Raw genomic sequence first — 19,521 nt, 5'->3', positions numbered from 1 at the left:
TCCATTGAACCGCCAATTACTAAACCAAAACAAAATCTATCCTTTTCAATCGATTTGCATACAACAAAATTTATCTTAAATAAGGAAAGGGATGCTTATAAAAAGAAATGACAAACAAAAATCGAAGGACAAGTTTAAGGTTTTAACTTATGTATGTATGTAAATAAATAAGGTGAAAATGCTGTTACTTAAAGCTACAAGAAATTAACCAAAAAAATATCAAAGAAGCAAACTTGCTAACACAAGTTACAGTCAATATAAAACGGTTCAACCGCTGCCGGCAGCGCTGCTTACTGCCTACTACGTCATCATCAAAACAACAGAGCACATGCATGCACACACAGACGCAACGCTACATAAACTGTATGTGTATGCGTGACGTGCTTTGCTTAGGGAATAATGGAAGAAGAAGAAAAAATTGTAGTAAAAAGAGTAATAATGTTTTGTTTGTGTATTGATGAATTGAGTTGCAGGGAAAGAAAATTTCGAAATGTAGAAACATTATTGCCAAGGACTGCAAGGGTATATAAACTTCGGCATAGCCGAAGTTAGCTTCATTGTTATTTTTCTCTTCTGGTTGGTTGGCCACCATAATTTTACGCCATGTTAAAAAAAATTTGTAATATAGTAATTAGAAAAAATCAACTCACAGCTTTAAAGACCAGTCCATCGATGAGCGCTTCCTTGCTGGAAAAGCTAAGATCCAAAAAAGACGTTCACACAAAAAAGATCACAAGAAAAAAAATAGAAAAAAAATAACTCTCAGCTGATCAGAAACTAGTTCAAGTTCACCAAAGGCAGCACCACTTATGTATGTATGTATGTAGGTTTCTCTCAGAAGTTACGATAGTGGGGACACGAACCAAACCATAGACATTCTCTTTTTTTTTGTTTCTTTTCCTTTCCGTTTAGTTTCTCTCTCTTTTTTTTTGGGTGTTGAGAGTGAACGCGAACAAGCGGTATTTTTTTTTCTTTCTCCAAAGACAACTTAATTTTGCATGGAGCAAAACAATCAATTATTGCATTACAGTTATTTTGGGGTTTTAAAATACAAAAGAAAAATTTGATCGCGTTCGGCTAACATTTTCTCTACCTAGTTATGAATTTTGTATTTTTCGTTGCCTTTTCTTAGACCTTTGTCTTTTCTTTCAACTTTATAGATTTTTGTTATACTTTTTTTCTAATTTTAAGGCGCTTGGTGCTTGGGCAAGTTACTTGGAAAAAAGAATGGCGCGTTAACTTTCCTATTTGGTAGATAAATTCCTCTCACTTTCGATGATGACCTAAGCCTAGACTCTCCTTCTTAAGTCTCTCTCACTTTTGTCCTCATGCTCTTTTAGAGAGAAAAAATTTACCAACTGGAAACTGCAGCATGGTATTTTGTTTTTTTTAACTTACCCACAAAAATTATCCACATATGTATACACATGTCGTATGAGTTATTTACTCCATTTTTCCTACCGCTTTAAAAAGAACACTAATGCACTGTTTCGTCGCTAGATGTCGCGACCATTGCATTTACTGAAATAAATAAAACATTTTCTTTGATAATTTTGTGTTTTATATTATAGTTTTCTTTTCTGTTTTTTTTTTTTGGTTTTTAATTTTTTTTGTTTTTTTTTTTTTTGGTTTTGTTTGTTTTTTTTTTCCTTTTGCATCGTTTATAGTATTTGTTATTTTTTGATAGCGTTCGTTTCCATATACACATATATATATTTAATATAATTTAATTCATCATCTTTTGTTTGTTTGTTTGTTAATATATAGACATTTAATTTGTAATTGTTGTTGTTGTTGTTTTTGTTTTTGTTTTGTAGATTACTACACGTTTATCCTTTTAGGCATATAGACGAGAGTAATTTATGTATTTGTATTTGTATTTGTATTTGTATTTATGTGATTATGTGATTGAGTCCAATGTGTGTGTGTGTGTGTGTGTATGTGTATGTGTGTTTGCATGGACCATCCATCTACATACAATTAAAGTTTTATTAGTTACATTTTCATTTTGTTTTTGTTATGTTTTTCGTTTTTATTTTTGTTGTTTTTCTTTTCTATATGTACTCTTTAAAGTGTAAAGACACTAAATTTCACAATGTTCGATTTGTTGGTAACTCTCTCTTTCTTCTATTATCTCATCTATTAGCTACAAAGAGAGCCTATCCTTATCTTCTCAAGCCAAAAGTTTTCGTTTAATTTTTTTTATTTATATTCATTTGCCGAAAATCGAAAGAGAAAATCGGTTGGGAATTATAGGGAGAGTCCCAGGATAAATGTATTTGTGTATGTGTATGCCACATACAATACATACAGACAAAGTATCCTTTAGGGACACACAAATCAGTGTAGAAAGTCGTGTGTTAGTATGTGTTTTACTATATATGTGTATGTGTATGTGTGTGTGTGTGTGTGTGTGTGTGTATGTAAATAATTTACGAAATGTTTGTGTTGTTTGCCTTTTGGTTTAAATATCATATATATATGGATATTCACATATATATATATATATATATATGTATGTATGTATATGTATTATAAAATCTCTAAACAGCCATAAAAGTCAAAAGTTCTTAATCAATTATCATTATAATGTATCAATTATCTAGAGATGTTGTTCATCATGTAACTTTAATTTTTGTTTTTATCTTATTATCTTATGGGTTTTGTTTTTTTTTTGTTTTTGTTAGTAATCGGCTGAAATCGGAACTCGATTGTTTGGGAGGAGGGGCTTAGGAGGGAGTTATACATAAATACAAATGTTGCGGCTCATTTTTGTTGTTGTTGTGGTTTGGTCTGGTTAATTTATTATATACGTTAATCATTATTATGGCTTGGCTTTAACATTGAATTACAATTTACTCATACTTGCTCAAAAAGGTACGCATATTTGATTAAGATATACATATATATATATATATATATATATATATTGCATTTATATATATATATATCTTGTTTGTTATTTTGTTTTGATTCCAACATCGTTTTTAGCTTAATCCATTACCATGCTAAATGTAAATGTATCGGTGTGCTTGGTTTTTATATTTTGTTTTTTCTTTTTGATATTTTCACATATAAGTATTGTAAATTATCTTTAAATTTTCCATCGTTTTAGTTTGTTTTGGTTTTTCTTTTGTGGGGAAAACTGTAGCAAACGCTCTTAGATCTAAAGACTTTTGGCTTTCATTCTTGCCATTGTTTTTTTGTTGTTTAATTTTGTTTTAAATTGTTTTTCATTGAAGGACACCAAGTTGAGAAACAAAAAGCAAGAAAAAAGGGAAACATTCAGTACACATTTATAGATAGATTTAATATCTGTTTTGGTTAGTTAGTAGGTTTAATATAAAAAAGTATGTATATGTGTGTGTGTGTGTGTGATTAAGGTAAGCGTGTGTGTATGTATGGGTGTTTTTTTTGTAGACGGTTCTAACTTGGTTAACAGTCGATGCCGTCATCTCGTTGGTGATCGAAGCAATTTTTCATTTTGTTTTTGTTTTATTTTTTACGTTTATTTTTCTCTAGTTTCGGGATTCGGTATTTGGGACAAGGAATATACAAGTCTTCCATTTACACGCCCGGCAAATTCGTTGTCTAACCCAAATGAAAAAAACTAATTCAAATAGAACATAACGAAACGAAAACCGATGACACAAACAACTAATCCCTAATTCTTAGGTACCATTGCTACACACAAGGAGTTATATATATATATGTATGTATGTATGTATATGTAGGTATGTTTAGCATATATGTATGTATGTATATATATTTGATGTATGAATATGAACTTGGTGCCCACAAAAAAATGTCACTTATCATCTAAGTCTCTAAATATTTGTGTGCGCGCTTTGATTATCTGTCTTTTGGTTTATAAATTTATATATATCTTGTTTTTTTTGCCATTTTGAGTTCATTTTGGTAGGTTTATTTTTAACGCATAAGCCAAGAAAGTTTATCCGATATTTCATTCCATTCGATTACATTGCTACAACGACGATTTTCATACTCTTACTATGTTGGGGGCGGGGCGGGGGAGTTGAAGGGGCGCTATACTATATGTATATATAAAAATATTTATTAAATTCTTCAATTTGAAACTGTTTAAGGTTTTTGTTATCGCTTTCGCACTAATTATACCATCTAAACATTAAATACTATACGTATGCATATGTAGTATATACAGTGTTGGAAGAAATAATAGAAACGGCATACAATTTCCTTTTTTTTGAGTCTATCTTTGGCAAAACACAACTTTTTTTTAAGCTGAATGTTTTTTTTTAAAGACACTGTTGCAAGCAACAAAAAAAATAATGTTTTATGTTTTTTGAAATAAATTTAATACAAAAACAAAGGCATTTATTTTCCCCCCCTTGGAAGATAAAATAGAAACGATAATTTTATTAATACAAAATATAATGTTGTTGTTCCAGACACATATTTATTTTAGTTTTAAACAAATAGTTAAATTAATATTTAGTCGTACTACCCTTATTTTTCAACACTTCGCGGCTAGGACGTCCCATGGAATCAACTAACTTAGCACAGATTGCTGGGTCTATAGAATACCATTCATCCTGGACCTTTTCCCATAAATCTTGCTTATTTTTTGGCTTATAACCAGCAATCCTCTTCTTTAATATTCCCCAAAGCTGTTCTATTGGGTTTAAGTCCGGGGACTGAGACGGAGGCTCTAAAACATTAACTTTATTTTCCTTGACCGATGTGATTGCCAGCTCGGACGAGTGTTTGGGATCGTTTTCCGGCTGAAATTATCACTTTAAAGGCAATTCTTCTTCGGAACAAGAAAGCATAGTATTGCTAAGGATATTTACTTTGTTGATTTCGCACATTTTATCCTTTATCCATAATTACGGACCGACACTTGAAGAAGAAAAGCATCCCCAAAACATAATGTTTCCACCTTAGTGCCTAACAGTCTTTAAAGTGTGTTTTGGATCATAACCAGTGTGTTTTGGTTCATAACCAGTACTTTTTTGTCGTCTTACAGACTCCTTGCCATCAGATCCAAACAAATTGACCTTTGTTTCATCCGCCCATAGCACATTTTTCCAATTGGCCCAAAGCACATGTTGAATAGCAAAATCTATTCTCCATTTTTTATTTTGCTTGCTCAAGCACGGTACTTTTCTAGCACTATATGCCTTTAACCCAAATGATACCAATCTTGTCCGGATAGTTATACTCGTTATTGATGCATCTAGCTTGTTTTTGAGCTTTTCCGATGAAAAGAATGGTTTTTTTTTTCGCTTCTCGCAAAATGACCTGGTCAAATTTTGATGTTGTGGCACGTTTTCGACCTCGATTTTCTTGTTTATATTTATAATGAATAGCTGAAAACACTTTTTTTTTGAGCAATTCATTAATTCTGCGATTTCTGCCATTGAACGACCAGAGTTTTTTAGTTTTTTCATGATTTCCCTTTCTTTCTCTGAGGAGTGCGTGCCACGACCCATACTGCATATAATGTTAGTAAATTAAAACAGAAATCACAACCAATTTTAATGGATATTAAATACCTTTATTTAGAATTAAAATAAACCCAAAAATTAACTTTTATGAGATCTAAAATGTTTTTGACGTGAAAAATACTGAGCGTTTCTATTATTTTTTCCAACCGAAACACGTGGTAGTTCTACTTAAAAGCGTATAGAAGAAAAAGTTTCGTGAAAATAGGCGTCGAAATGAATAAAAATAATAGAACTACTATCCCACATTCTTGAACACTGATTTTTAGGTCGGACAATTTGTCCAACGTAAAAAAAAAAGGTTTTAAAATCAAAGTAGGTTGCCGTTTCTATTATTTCTTCCAACACTGTATATATATAAAGCAAATCCCATAAAAGTGCTTTACGTCTATATATATATTCATTTTAGTTTTCCATTAAAAACATATTGTTTCGATTACGTTTTTGCATCACCCAAGTTCTACAAGATTCTCTCTATATCATTTCCCTCGATTTTCGTTTTTTTTTTAAGTTTTTTTTTTTTTTGGTTTTTGAAATTATGACAAAAGGTACAATCAATTTGTTTTTTTTTTTTTAATGTAATTTTTTCACTTTTTTTTTGTTTTGTTTCTTTGGTTTTTTGTTTAAATTCAATCATTCTTTTTATTTTTTTTTTTGGTTTCGTTTGTTATTAAACTTATCAATTAGATTTCCATATCTGATGTATATATATGCTTTTTTTTATGAGTTATCGATTTCAGCTCTAGCTTTTCTAGTTATCATAACGTTAGTATATATATATATTGTTTTACTTTCTTTAGGTAGGAAATATGCTAGTCTTATAAATTTCACACATCAACATTTTCTTTTGTTTTGGTTAAGTTTTCGGTTTATTTCGGTTTTTGTTTAGCTTACTTTCGAAATATCTTGTAATTTATTTAATAATAAAATATATATATATATATACCCATATATATATATATATACATATAAGTAATTTGTATTTTATTTATGTAAATATCCGTAGTTTTGTTCTTGGTTTATTAAAAATCATCTATGTAATATCAATCCGAACCACAATTCTATATATATCAAATGTTCTAAGTACTTTTAGTTAGAGAGAATATATATATATGTATATATAGAGAGAAAGAGAGAGAGAAAGGTTCTTTGTGTGTACGTGGGTGTGTGTGTGTGTGTGAAAGAAAAAAAAACACATAGATCTTGTATTCTTCTAGCAATATTTTATAAAACTTTTTATATATATTAATTTTAAATGTAGGATCGTTTTTTTGGGGGGAGGGTAGTGTTTGGGAGCGGAGGGTATGGCGGTTCACTTAATACCCGCTTGCACTACGAAAATTTGTTTAGTCATACATAATACATATATAATTTATATAGAGTGCCAGTTCTAAACGAATTTTCAAGTTGTTTGTTAATATCGTTTTGTTTTGGATTTCGTTAGATCCTGCTTAGAAGAGAAAGAAATCTAATTATGGACGGGTTATCATCAATCTTGTTTGTCAACTTCTTCGAATGGTTGGTTATCGGTTTCGCCTTCAACCGCCTTGCATCTTCAATATCTTTGATTACTTTCGTAGTTCATAGGACCATCTATGTACATATATATGTATATATACCTAATATATATGGTTCGGTTCTAGAATTGTTGACTGGCATTTCAATAGATCGTTATATATCATATGTATTCTATAAACAATTCGCATGAGTATTTTATTACCTTTATATTACTGCTTAATTGTATTTGTTTATTTAGTTGTTCTTGGTTTTAGGGTTAATTAAATGCACATAAATATACATATATAATATATACTTAACACATTTTAAAGCAACAAATTAAGTATTAATGTTAAAAGCTCATCAATTGTTGGTGTGTTGTTCTTTTAAAGTTTCAGAGATTGGTCATCGAAATGTGTTGAACCTTTGCCCTAAACCCTTGTTGGTAATTGGAATCCCATCTGATCTATTTATTGGAACAATCCCCTAAAAGTATGCACAAATTTGTGTAAAATTCGGCAAGAAGAACAATTATATGCTCAGATCATTCGGTTCTCATCACTATTTGCTATGGCAAATAACTAGATCAGATCCTTGATAGGATTATGACATTATCAGCATTTGATTAATGTCTTCCTTAACTTGGGCATTGTTCAGTTCGCAAGGGTATAAAAACTTTGGCATGGCCAAAGTTTTAGCTGCTCTGGTCCTCTGGTTTTCGTTTTATTTTCATTTCTTTTGTTTTTTTTGTTGTTTTCGAATGAATGCATTGGAGGGGTGTGTGTGTGTGTGTGTGTGTTTTGCATAAATCAATCCTAAGTATAATCAATAATCCATTGACAACTTCAGAAACCTGTGTTGGTCATTAAACTAAAACTACAAATTCATATTTTATACATCGATAGACAGATTCGCATATGTATATATATATATATAGAACTATATCGACGAGGGCAGAGAGGACAATGCGACAAAGGACATAAATCTAATCAATTGCAAACTGCTCACATAATCAATAATAATATGTATGTTTGTGTATATTGCACAATTAAGTTTAAATATTTTGTAATTTATGTTTTTCTTTTTATTTTTTTATCTCGTTTTTTTGTTTCTTTTTGCTCATTCTTATTTTTGTTGTCATTAATTATTAAAATTGTTATGTTTTTTTTTTTGTTTTTTTGTTTTTTGGTGGGATATATGTTGTATTTTGTTTGTTTTGTTGTTGTTGTTGTTGTCGTTCTTGTTGATTTCGTTTAAACATTTTGATTAGCTTGACTTTGGCTTTGCTTTTCTAAAGACTACAAACCATAAATTAAAAAAGAAAAGAAACCCAAAAATAAAAACAAACGAAATCGAACAAATAAAATTCGATTGTGAAATTATGCTGCTGTTTGTTATTCATATATCTGGTATATATATTTTTTATATGATTGATTTATATATATATATAGTAATATAGTGATAATAGTAAGTAATTTATATATTTTATAATGTTTGGGTATGTTCTTGTTGTTGTTATGAATTATACAAAAAAAAAAAAAAGGAAGTAAGAAACAATTAAAGAAAACATTTAGAGTGAATACAACTTAAAAAAATGTTTCACAAACTAAAAAAAAAAAACGCACAAATTATAATTAAAGTCATTTCGGTTTTTATCATATACAAGTACAAAGAGAAATTTATATATATATATATAGAATATTTTGTAGTAAACACCAATCAAACGTATTCATATACATATAGATAGATAGACCAGTGAGTGGATCATATCAATTTCATAGATATAATAAGAATTATCTGGAAATCAGAAGAGACGAATACAAACATCATTTCGTTTCGTTTTATCAATTAAGGCTACACCGTTAAAACATTATGTCTTAGTATATGATCGATCAAGATATATGTATGTATATATCTGTGTAAGTGTGTGTGTGTATTATTTAATATATTCTTGTTGTTACTGTAAGTCTATTAACGTTTCGTTTTTGTTACATTTAAAGCGTTCTTGATTTTTTAAAAATTTGTTTTTGTTTTTTCTTTTTTTTTTAGTTTTTTTTTTTATTTTTGTTTTGCTTCTCTAAACACATTGATTAGAAAGTGAAAAGTTTTGGTTTTTTAATTTTCATTTCGTTTTGTTTAAATTTTTGTATAAATACAATATGTTTTGTTTGTTTGTTTGTTGTTGTTGTTGTTGTTGTTTAGTGCATAGTTGTTACGTCTTAGAGTTGTATTATATATATATATAAGTATATATATATGTATACATAGAATGAATGCATAAAGACAAACATAATATGAAAAGTTAAACACAAAAGTTATCTTTCTCAATACTTTCATTATTGTTGTTTATCCATTAAATTGTTTGTTTGTTTGTTTTAGTTAAATGGTCCATAAAATTTCTATATATAAATATATACATACATACATATACGTCATATGTGTGTGTGTGTGTGTGTGTGTGTGTAAAAAAAAAACAAATATAGATAACTTTTATTCAAACTTTTACATATGTATGTATGTACGTACGTACACACACACACAGCGCACACACACACACACACACACAACACGCATGTAAGTAATTTGTTGACCGAGAAGAGTTAGGACATACATATTGTATGTTAATTTGCTTTTAGATCGTGTACATCATCAAGTTATATATGATGTGTGTTTGGTGTGTTTGGTGTGTGTGTGTGTGGTGTGTGTATGCACTCGTATATTCACAACACTAACGTTATCTTAGTATCTACTGCCCTACTATATAATGTAGATATATATATGTATCTATAGCTAGCCAAATTTAGCTCGCTGTCGCTAGGACAAAGAAAAAATAAAAAAAAAATTAATGTTGATTGGTTGTTTTGTAACTTATCCTACAACCCTACAAAAAATGGTCTTGTTTAAAAAAAATTGTTGTTTGTTTTTCCATAATCTGCCGTCGTTTTGTTTTGTTTTGTTTTTGCGTACTAAATAGTTAACATTTATATTCATAATTATGCATATTCAATTTGTTTTGTATTGTTGATTAATGTATATATATATATATATAATTTGTAGTTAATTTGTTACACTCTAAATTTGACGATGATGACGAAAAGAAAAATTCTCTGCACTCTCTTTTTTTTTTTGTTATTTTGTTGTTTGGTTGGTTTTGTTTTGTTAATTCATTTTAAAACTACATCACAATAATTATATGCTAGACTTTTCAAATAGATGTATTTTCCTTCTCTCTCTCGCTTTACTTTGTTACGCTTCGTTTACTTTCTGCCGTTTTCTACAAGATTTATATATATATATGTAGGTATTTATGTGTTAAGAAAGGGCATCGGGCACCTTTCGTGTTTTTGCAATGAAATGTTTTTGTTTTTTATCATAATAGGAAGTTTTACGGTTTGATTTTGTTTAATTTATATATATATATATGTATAAAAAAAACACAACTAACCACATAGACAAGTTTTAAGACTAACTACAAAATACTTTCTTTTTTTTTTTTTTTTTGTCGAGAAACCTAATTAACAAGATATATGTATGTATATGATGTATTTAGGAGGTTAGGTAGCATAATGCATATGTATATGTATATAGATATATCATATATCATACCCATATCATATTTGTGGTAAGCATAAGGTTTGTACGTGTAGAAATTTTGGGTTTAGATTAGTGTTTAATTTGCTTAGCTTTGCCTTCTATATATACACAGTTCATAAAGAAAGAAAAATCTCTGCGTTTTACATGAATACAAAAAAAAAAAAAGTATATATTAAACTTAAATGTTTTTGTATTGCTAGTCATTGAATTGAAAAAACATTTTAAAATACAAAAAGAGAAACCAAAAAACATTGGCACTAAAAAACTGTTCAATTATTGCTAGATTGCTTTACATATTTTGTACTTTATGTGAATGAACATGAAAACTACTAAAAGGGAAAACATCGAAAAGATAATTTCACTTTGGTTTCGTAATGAAAATACAAAAAACTCAAACGCAGAGTGTTTGGTGATGATGATGATATCGGATGACAAAAGTAGGGACAGGGAGTGTGATATAGAAAAACCCAAATTGTTCCTGGACAGTATTCTATTTCCCTATATATTCAGGTCCTGTCGAGGTTGCCAAATGCTAAAGGCTTACAAATTCAGCCATTTTAGTAAATTATTTAATCAAATATTATCGACGACGACGACGACTATTTGGTTAGCTTAAAAAGTTGAAAACTGTTTCTAATGCTTAATGCTTCCGATATTCTCGGTTTTGCCTGACTTCTCCTCCTTCTCTTCATCCTTTCACACTTTCGACAACTCGTTTGAATTGTTTTACATATATAAATCATTTGCTTCATCTGCACATCAATGTCTATTTACATATCATAGGCTTAAACTAAATATATATAGTTTAGTATTTAGAATTGTAATTGGTATTTGTGGTAATTTCTATGAGTCTGTTTCTGTGTGTGTGTGAGTCAGTGAGTGAGTGGAGTTAGTGTATTAGTGTGTGGGGGTTGTACAAAAAAATTGTTGTAATTGTTGCATAAACAACAATTCATTCAGTTTCTCATTCTATATTCAATCAGCTATTCCATAATTGGTATATATCGCATGCTTAGTTTTTTTGTGTTAAGATATATCAAAGTTTATGTTCATATATATATATATATAGATATATATATATATATGTATATGTATGCTTTGTTTGCTAGTAAGGTTTTTGCGGTATGTTTGTTTTGTTGTTTTTTCTTTTGTTATAAATTTACCATGTATGTAGTTTTATACACATATATACATTCATATATATATATATATATATATGTATAAATAGGTGTGTAAGTATATATATTGTTATCGTTATGCTATAATAATAATGTTTTTTTGTTTTGTTTTGTTTTGTTGTTGCTTGTTGTGTAAAAGGCAATTTGCATTACATTTCCCATTTGCTGTGGTGTTGTTGTTTTTGTTTTTGTTGTTGGTTGTTATTAGTGGCTAGCTTGCTTCTTCGTTTTCTGAGGTACTTTCTAAAAGTCTACGAATTCTATTTATTAATCATTGTATTTGTAATTTTTTTTTGTTTAACTCTTTGTGTTTCGTGTGTGTTATATATATATAGTTCTCATGTTGTTGTTGTTGTTGTTGTGATTTTATCATATAGTATTACATGTAGGTATACAATCTTGCATATATATATATATATATATATATATATTCGTTTACTTATAGAAGTTTATAATAAAAATATACAACACACATAATGAAACGCTTTAGTTTTTTTGTTTTTTTTTTTTCTTTTGGTTGTTTTGGTTTCTTTGTTAAGAGTTTTTGTTGTTTTCATTTAACTTTCTATCGATTTCAAATATTTAGGAAAAAACGTGTAGACTTAGACCTTATACATATGTATGTGTATATATTGTGTATTGTATGCTGTATGCATATATATATGTAGGTATGCATGTATGTTTGTAGGTGTGAATACGAAGAATTAATTTTTTTGCGTAACTTTCGAAGCACTTTACACTGTAGCTTAGTGTAGAAATGCCTTAACATGTATTAAAACAAACTATATATAATAAATATAAGAATAGTTGATTAATCATAATTACAATCATAATGATAATAATAATAATATTAATAGAATGCTCTCTAAATAGCTCAATTAGCTTGCTTGCACTTTGCTGAAGCGCTTCAACAAAAAAAAAGGTATTGATAATTTGTTTAAAAAAAAAAATCCGTTTAGAAACACAATTCAGGGGCGACGCAAAAGAGTTCTCAATCTCGTCAACGTTTGCGGCGAGTTTTTCTAGTGGTGCTGACGGCGGTGGTGCAAATGCTGTTGCTCGTGTTGTTGGTGGTTCTAGTTGCAATCTCACTGGTTGCTGCTGCTGCTAATGATGATGCTGATGATGACGACGAGGATGATGATGATGATGATGACTGTTGCAACATGCTGTTGTTCTGTATAATCGTTTGTTGCATTAGCAACATAAACCACCAACATTGAGTTAACTGCAATTGTTGCTGTTGTTGCAGCTCCTGACTATTGTCTAGATTTTGGTTTTCAGCCGAGGCCATAAAAGATCTAGAGAGAAAAGAAAAGGAACACAAAGAAAACGGGCGAGAGAGAGAGAGAAAAGATGTGCATTAGTAACATTTGGTTAAGTGAAGAATAAATAGAATTCAATTCAATTAAAAGCCTCTCAAAATTGTTGTTTTTTCTTTTCTTTTCTTTTTTTTTTTTAACTGTCATTTGATTTTGGCTTTTGCGGACTCACTCGAGCATCAATCAATCAATTCAATCAAGCTCTAGCTTAAGATCATTGTGATAGGGGGTGTGGTAGTTGTTGTTGTAGTTGAGTTGGTTGGTTGGTTGGTTGGTTGGTTGGTTGGTTGGTTGGTTGTGTGGCTTTTATTGTGATCTCGTTTCCGCGTCGTCCTCGTGTTGTTATTCTAGTTGTTGTTGTTGTTGTGGTTGGTTCTGGTTGTTGTTGTTGTTGTTGTTCAACCTGCAAGCTACTCAGCACCATACCATATATTAGTGGGCGCAAAATGCGCTGCATGTTTGCTGGCAGCTACCTGTGCAGGACTCAATGGTCCAAACTGACTATACTGCGTTGGGATTTGTATATGAGCCGGCAACGGATGCGATGGTATAACCTACAATATAAAATATTAACAATCAATCAATTCAATCAATCAATCGAGCTTAGCCTTACCTGTCGACTGGAGCTATTGTGGGCTGGCGGCGGTGCTTGTTGCAATGCCCGATTCGCATAGGCATAAGTGGGTGCCGCCTGCGAAACAAATACAGTTGGACGCCTATACATATCGCCCTGGGCATAGATGTCCGGCTGAAGCATTGCGGCCGCTGCTGTTGATGATGGTGAGCCACCCAGCGGTGTTCCAGCCTGATGATGATGATGACTATGGCTACTGTGATGATGATGTGGCACTGGCGGCGCGGCCTGCACTGTGCCACCCGGCACATTGGCCGGCGGCGGCGGTTGAGATGGCTGGCGGTACACCTGTGGCGGACCCCACGACGGTGGACCAACGCTGGCCGCCGCCGCGGCAGCCGCTGCAGCTGCGGCCGCTGCTGCCGCATTAATTGATGACGATGAGGAGCTTGAGCTGCTCTTGGAGTGGGCCAATGGTGGTGCCACCACGGGGGCCACATAGCTAACTGGAGCAGCGGATGGTGCCTCACGCTTGGGATGGGCCAGAGGCGGAGCGGCAGCGCTGCTGGATGTTGGCGCCCAAGAAGAGCGCTTTGTATCCAGTTGCTGCTGCTGCTGCTGCTGCTGAGGCGGTGGTGGCTGCTGCTGTGTGGCATATTCCGGGTAGAATTCGGCTGGCTCTTGTTTGGTCGGAATGTGCGGCAAGCTAGCAGAAGTTTGAGTTGGTACCTGTTGCACTTGGGGCTGATAGCTGCATTCGCTCTGGGCCATGGCCAAAATGCGTTTCTTTTGCGATTGTCCTGGCTCGTATTTGATGTTGGGCTGTTGCGGCGGCGGTTGAGGCGTATGATAGTGCGGCGTCTGCTGGGCGGGCTGCACCTGTTGTTGCTGTAGCTGATGATGTTGTTGTTGTTGTTGTTGCTGCTGCTGTTGCTGCTGCTGCTGGTGATGATGATGCTTGGGGCTACCGGCAGCGGCTGATGCATGATGGCGTCGACGTGCGTCCTCTGGATCGTGGTCACCTACGGTTACGCATGGAATTACTAGCTGGACGTGCGATGATTTATGGCGACTGAGATGCAATTGAGTGGGAGGAGGTGGGGCAAGGGCAGGGGCATGAATGGGGCCGGAGCCGGGAGCTTGGACTTGACCTTGGGCATGGACTTGGACAATATGCTGGGAGGAGGGGCAACTTATGGATATGGAGGATGCAGAGTTGCTGGTATGGCTATGGGTAGTGGGTGGTGGTGGGGCTGGGGCTGGGGCTGGGGCTGGGGCTGGAATCTGACCATGATGATGGTGATGATGATGTGAATTGGAAGTGGAAATAGAATTGGAATTGGATGTGGTGGATGTGGACTGATATTGTGGTTGCTGCTGTTGTGCTGGTTGTAATTGTGGTTGTGGCTGTTGTTGCTGTTGAAGCGGAGGCTGAGGCTGAGTCAGTAGTTGCTGTTGAGAGCAGGAGGAAGAGGAGTCTAGTGAAGCAGCAGCAGCACCAAATCCATTTCCACTTCCATTTGAATGATGATGATGATGGGTCTGGCTATGATGGCTACCATTTCCGCTCCCCTTGCTGACCATTTGGCGTTGGCAGCCGGTAGAGCTTGCTGTAGTAGTAGTAGTAGTAGTGGACATGTTGTTGTTGTTGTTGTGGGCATTACCATAATTAATTGTTTGTTGCTGCTGTTGCTGATGCTGATGTTGTGGCGGCGGCGGCTGCTGCGGCTGTTGCTGCTGAGGCTGGGACTGTTGCTGAATCGGCTGCACACTGCTGCGACAATGCAACGATGCACTCGACGATGAATTGGAGTGATGGAGCATACTGCCAGTCGTCTGCGATTGAGCATGTGCCCGCTGTTTAATCGGCCCCGACGACGACGTTGGTCCAGCACCACCATCAGCACCCTCATCCTCGCTATCTGAAATCGTTATGACAGCCGTCGGCGATGGTGTGTCGTGTATGGTGATCGTTGGCTGCTTCACATGCTGTTGCTGCTGTTGTTGCTGTTGTTGCTGTTGCTGTTGCTGCTGCTGCTGCTGTTGCTGCTGCTGTTGCTGCTGCTGTTGCTGGTGGGCATGGACTGGCGGCTGGGATGAGTGATATGCTCCTCCTGAACCAGATCCTCCATTGCCATTGCAATTTTGTACAATATGATGGCCAGAGGGTTGATAGGCACTGCTACTGCCATGCGGTGCATGAGCCACTGACACATGATGATGATGAGAGCTCGATGAGCTGCCACCCCCGCTGGCATTGACAATATCTGCAATGGGAAAACAATCAAAGTTACAAACAATGTTCAAGCATACGCACACACACACTCTGACTCTTACTGCTGGCCGATGAGGCCGACGATGCAACCACTGCACCACCAGAGCTGGCACTGTAACCACCACCACCTCCACCATAATTGCAATTATGATGATTATGGTACTGCGGCGAGACATGCGTTGCCCTCTGATAACGCTGCTGATGCGGTGGTGAGCTCTCCTTGACGCGTTTCTTCACTGGTGACAATTGCTGGTGTTCCTTCTTCTCATGACGAGGCACGCGATAAGAGTTGCCCTTGCTGGAGATGGAAAGTGATCGATCAGTTATGCGCTCTAGTTGAACTTCGATTCGGTTTTGAATACTCACGCTAAATGATGAGCCGGCGACTCCTTTTTGAGATCATTGCGTGGCAAATTGAGATGATGCTTGGGATAGATCTCCTCCACATTGAACAGCGGCGTTGAATCCACAATCAAGGAATGAGCTGGCGCCTGTTGCGGCCATGATGGCACCAAAGCCATTTGACGTCCAGTCTGTGGCCAGGCCACTCCGCTGGCCTGCACACGATTCGTTAAGAGCATTCTTTGACCAGATGTGGGCTCCACCATGGAAACTGGCACCGGAACATTCACATACTGCTGCGGTGGCACTTGCAATGGTGGCTGCATGGTGGCACTACCCACAACCACATGCTTGGTAGGACTAGGCATAGCCTGATACGAGGGCGGACACAAAATGTTTGAAACCAACTGATGCTGGAAACTATCGGTGCGTGCTTGAGGATATTGACGGGCCACACTGCGTCCATTGTAGATTTGATAGAGGCCCTCGTAGGCCAGCGGACGACCATCACGGACAAGACGTTGCACCTGACTGGTTAACTGATTGTTAATGGTGAAAGTCATGTTCTCGGTGCTGCTGGGCACAAAGTTGGTCACCAATGTAGAAGCGGGTTGAACTCTGAAAGTAAAGACCAATTAGGAGCGGTTGGGGAGGGATTGATAATACTCACGTATGGAAGTCACCGCGTCGACAGACTTCCATCATCTGTACGGATGCCTTGACATTATTACAGTATACATAATCCACCAAGTGTGTTAGACGTGTGAATGAATGATTTAATGCCTCGGCTGGGGTAAGACGTCGCTCTTGATCTATGGTCAACATACGCTTTAACAGATCGATGAACTCGCGACGATCTGTCTTCTCGGCCAACAATTGACCGCCCTCTAGATCTGTGGGCACATTCACCTGACCAATGTCGTCTAGACAATTGAATATATATTTGCGTGCCTCTTTGCTTTTTGTATTCGTTTCGGCCTCATGCTCTTCGGTGGTCTTTAGACGCCAAAATGGATACGTTGAGTCAACATCGCGATAGAAAAATTTCGATGTTTTTGATGCACTATTCAGCATATGTTCGGTGGGCAGACCCTGTGTTTGGGATATATAACGTATCTGATCGAATTCCGAACTGCCTGGATAGAGGGGCCAGCCGAGAAATAGTTCAGCGACAACACAACCCAATGACCACATATCTATTGCCTCACAAAATGGTAAGCCCAATATTATTTCGGGAGCTCGATAATAACGCGATTGTAGATACGTATTGCACACAGTTTTGCTCACATGCGAAGCACTGCCAAAGTCAATGACTTTGACGCGATAAGGTTGACGCACTGGATCGACCAGCATAATGTTCTCTGGTTTCAGATCGGCATGGATCAGACCCAATTGTTTCAATTTCAACAGGGCTGTCAATACCTGGAGGAAGAGAGCGACACCAACATTAGTCCATATCAATTATGTGTACACAGTAAACCTCTCTGACGGGCTGGCACTCACCTGCTCTAGAATGGGGCGTATATACTTTAGGGGTAATGGTGAGAACTTATTTTGCTTGAGGAAATCGTAGAGATTCTGTTCAAGCATTTCAAAGACCAGGCAGGTATGATTCTTATGCTGAAAGCATTCAAATGCTCGCACAAAATTAAATTCATCGGCATTCTCTTGGCTGAGACGTGACAGAATTGAGACTTCGATTTGTCCCTGGCGTGCATATGAAGGATGATTCTTTAGAATTTTGATGGCAACAATTTCGGAAGTGCCACGCTTCCAACATTTGACCACCTGGCCAAATGTGCCGCGTCCCAAGAATTCCAGGACCTGCAAACAAAAATATTTATGAATGCATACGGAAATGCTCTCCTCCTCTCCCCTTTTTGATCCCACCACTTACCTCATACTCTGCAGATAGGGAATAGAGCACCTCATGTTGTACCAACTGATAGTCACCATCAGCACCGCTGCTCGAACGCTTGCTGGGGGGCTGCGTATTGGCATGCCCCCCTGATGTGGCAACCTTTGTGTGAGCCGTCTTGAGGCTGCTGCTAGCCAGTTGATGGTTAGCTGCTGCGTCCTGCTGCGCCTGCTCGTTGCCGTGGCTAATTAGCTGGTCACCGTTGCCGTTTTTATACGAGTCCACACGACAGCCGCAATCACAATCTACAAAGAAATATAAACAAATTTTTAGTAAATTTCATCAACAAACACAACATTTCCATTCATTCTTCATTTATACCTCTTTTCAATAGTCTCCTAATCACTAGCGATATCATTATCCTTAAATCTATTTCAAATCTCTTTGATTGTCGGAAGAAAAAATCTCCTGTTTGCTACCTTTTTGGAGGGAGGGAGGGGCAGCTTCTTGGGCAATTTCACTACCTCACAATATTGTCGCTGTAAGGCAACTGAATGCACAGAATACACCGAGAGCTTATGCCTCATTCTACCAGATATAGATATATATATAGAGAGGAGATATACAATATATTTATATATAAAGCTAGTCATCAGTGTAATACTGTGCCTTGTCAACACACTCTCGGCTGACAAAGAAAGAAAAATGCATTTGACCAATACTCAAACAACGGACGACAGACAACGAATGCAACGCAATTCCAATGAGGAAGACAACCACACAAAAACAGAAAAAGGTGCGACGACTAATTGTGAATATATATAGTATATATTAGCCGGTGTAAGGACCAAAACAGTTGAGGAAACAATTCAAATTGTTTGAATCGCATAAATATATTTTCATATATGTATTTACATACATATTGGATTCATATGCACTCGAATTGCCTTTTATGGTGAGATCTCAAAGACGTATTCTCAACCGAAACAAAAAACAATCTCTTCATTCAGAGATTGAATGTATGTATATAATTGAATGGCTTAATCAATCAAATGATTCAACTGATTAGACTGATTAAACCCCCTCAAAAAATTTGTTTACCTATATATATAAGCGTAAATTTCACCAATTGAAATCATAAATATAAATATCTAATTTCAATATAATGTGGTTATTTGAGGCATGCTCGTCATTTGTTCTCCCTTTATGTTTGTGGGTTGTCGTTTTATGAAACTTGATTAACCCATTGGCAGAGGCAAGGAGCAGAAAGCATTTTGGCATAACATCTAAATTTAGAACTGGTTAAGTATATGCTCTCGACGTGTTAGCCCATTTGACCCGCCAAGCATTGTATAATCTAATTAATTTACGTCAAAGGACATTTGATATATAAAT

The 19,521-nt window shown here is 35.3% G+C and overlaps 1 protein-coding gene across 2 annotated transcripts in view; it reads right to left on the bottom strand.

The window, feature by feature from the left end:
- Positions 1-12,473: 12,473 nt before the first annotated feature.
- The window catches only part of LOC6639057 (homeodomain-interacting protein kinase 2), a 31,845-nt gene continuing 24,797 nt past the window's right edge, over positions 12,474-19,521 (bottom strand). The window contains exons 2-10 of one of the 2 annotated variants that reach the window (XM_023178185.2): positions 18,166-18,431; positions 17,772-18,092; positions 16,939-17,690; positions 16,293-16,886; positions 15,983-16,224; positions 15,316-15,918; positions 13,691-14,673; positions 13,250-13,631; positions 12,474-13,056 (exon numbers count right to left, since the gene is read on the bottom strand). In XM_023178185.2, the coding sequence (XP_023033953.1) occupies positions 13,488-13,631; positions 13,691-14,673; positions 15,316-15,918; positions 15,983-16,224; positions 16,293-16,886; positions 16,939-17,690; positions 17,772-18,092; positions 18,166-18,431 (3,905 nt within the window). In that variant the 3' untranslated portion in view covers positions 12,474-13,056; positions 13,250-13,487. The remainder of the gene's footprint in view (positions 13,057-13,249; positions 13,632-13,690; positions 14,674-15,315; positions 15,919-15,982; positions 16,225-16,292; positions 16,887-16,938; positions 17,691-17,771; positions 18,093-18,165; positions 18,432-19,521) is intronic. The other variant, XM_023178187.2, reaches the window with a different exon arrangement.

This window comes from Drosophila willistoni, assembly GCF_018902025.1.
Source record: "Drosophila willistoni isolate 14030-0811.24 chromosome XR unlocalized genomic scaffold, UCI_dwil_1.1 Seg144, whole genome shotgun sequence".
NCBI classification, from domain to species: Eukaryota; Metazoa; Arthropoda; class Insecta; order Diptera; family Drosophilidae; genus Drosophila; species Drosophila willistoni.
This window is presented reverse-complemented; position numbering and strand designations above follow the sequence as displayed.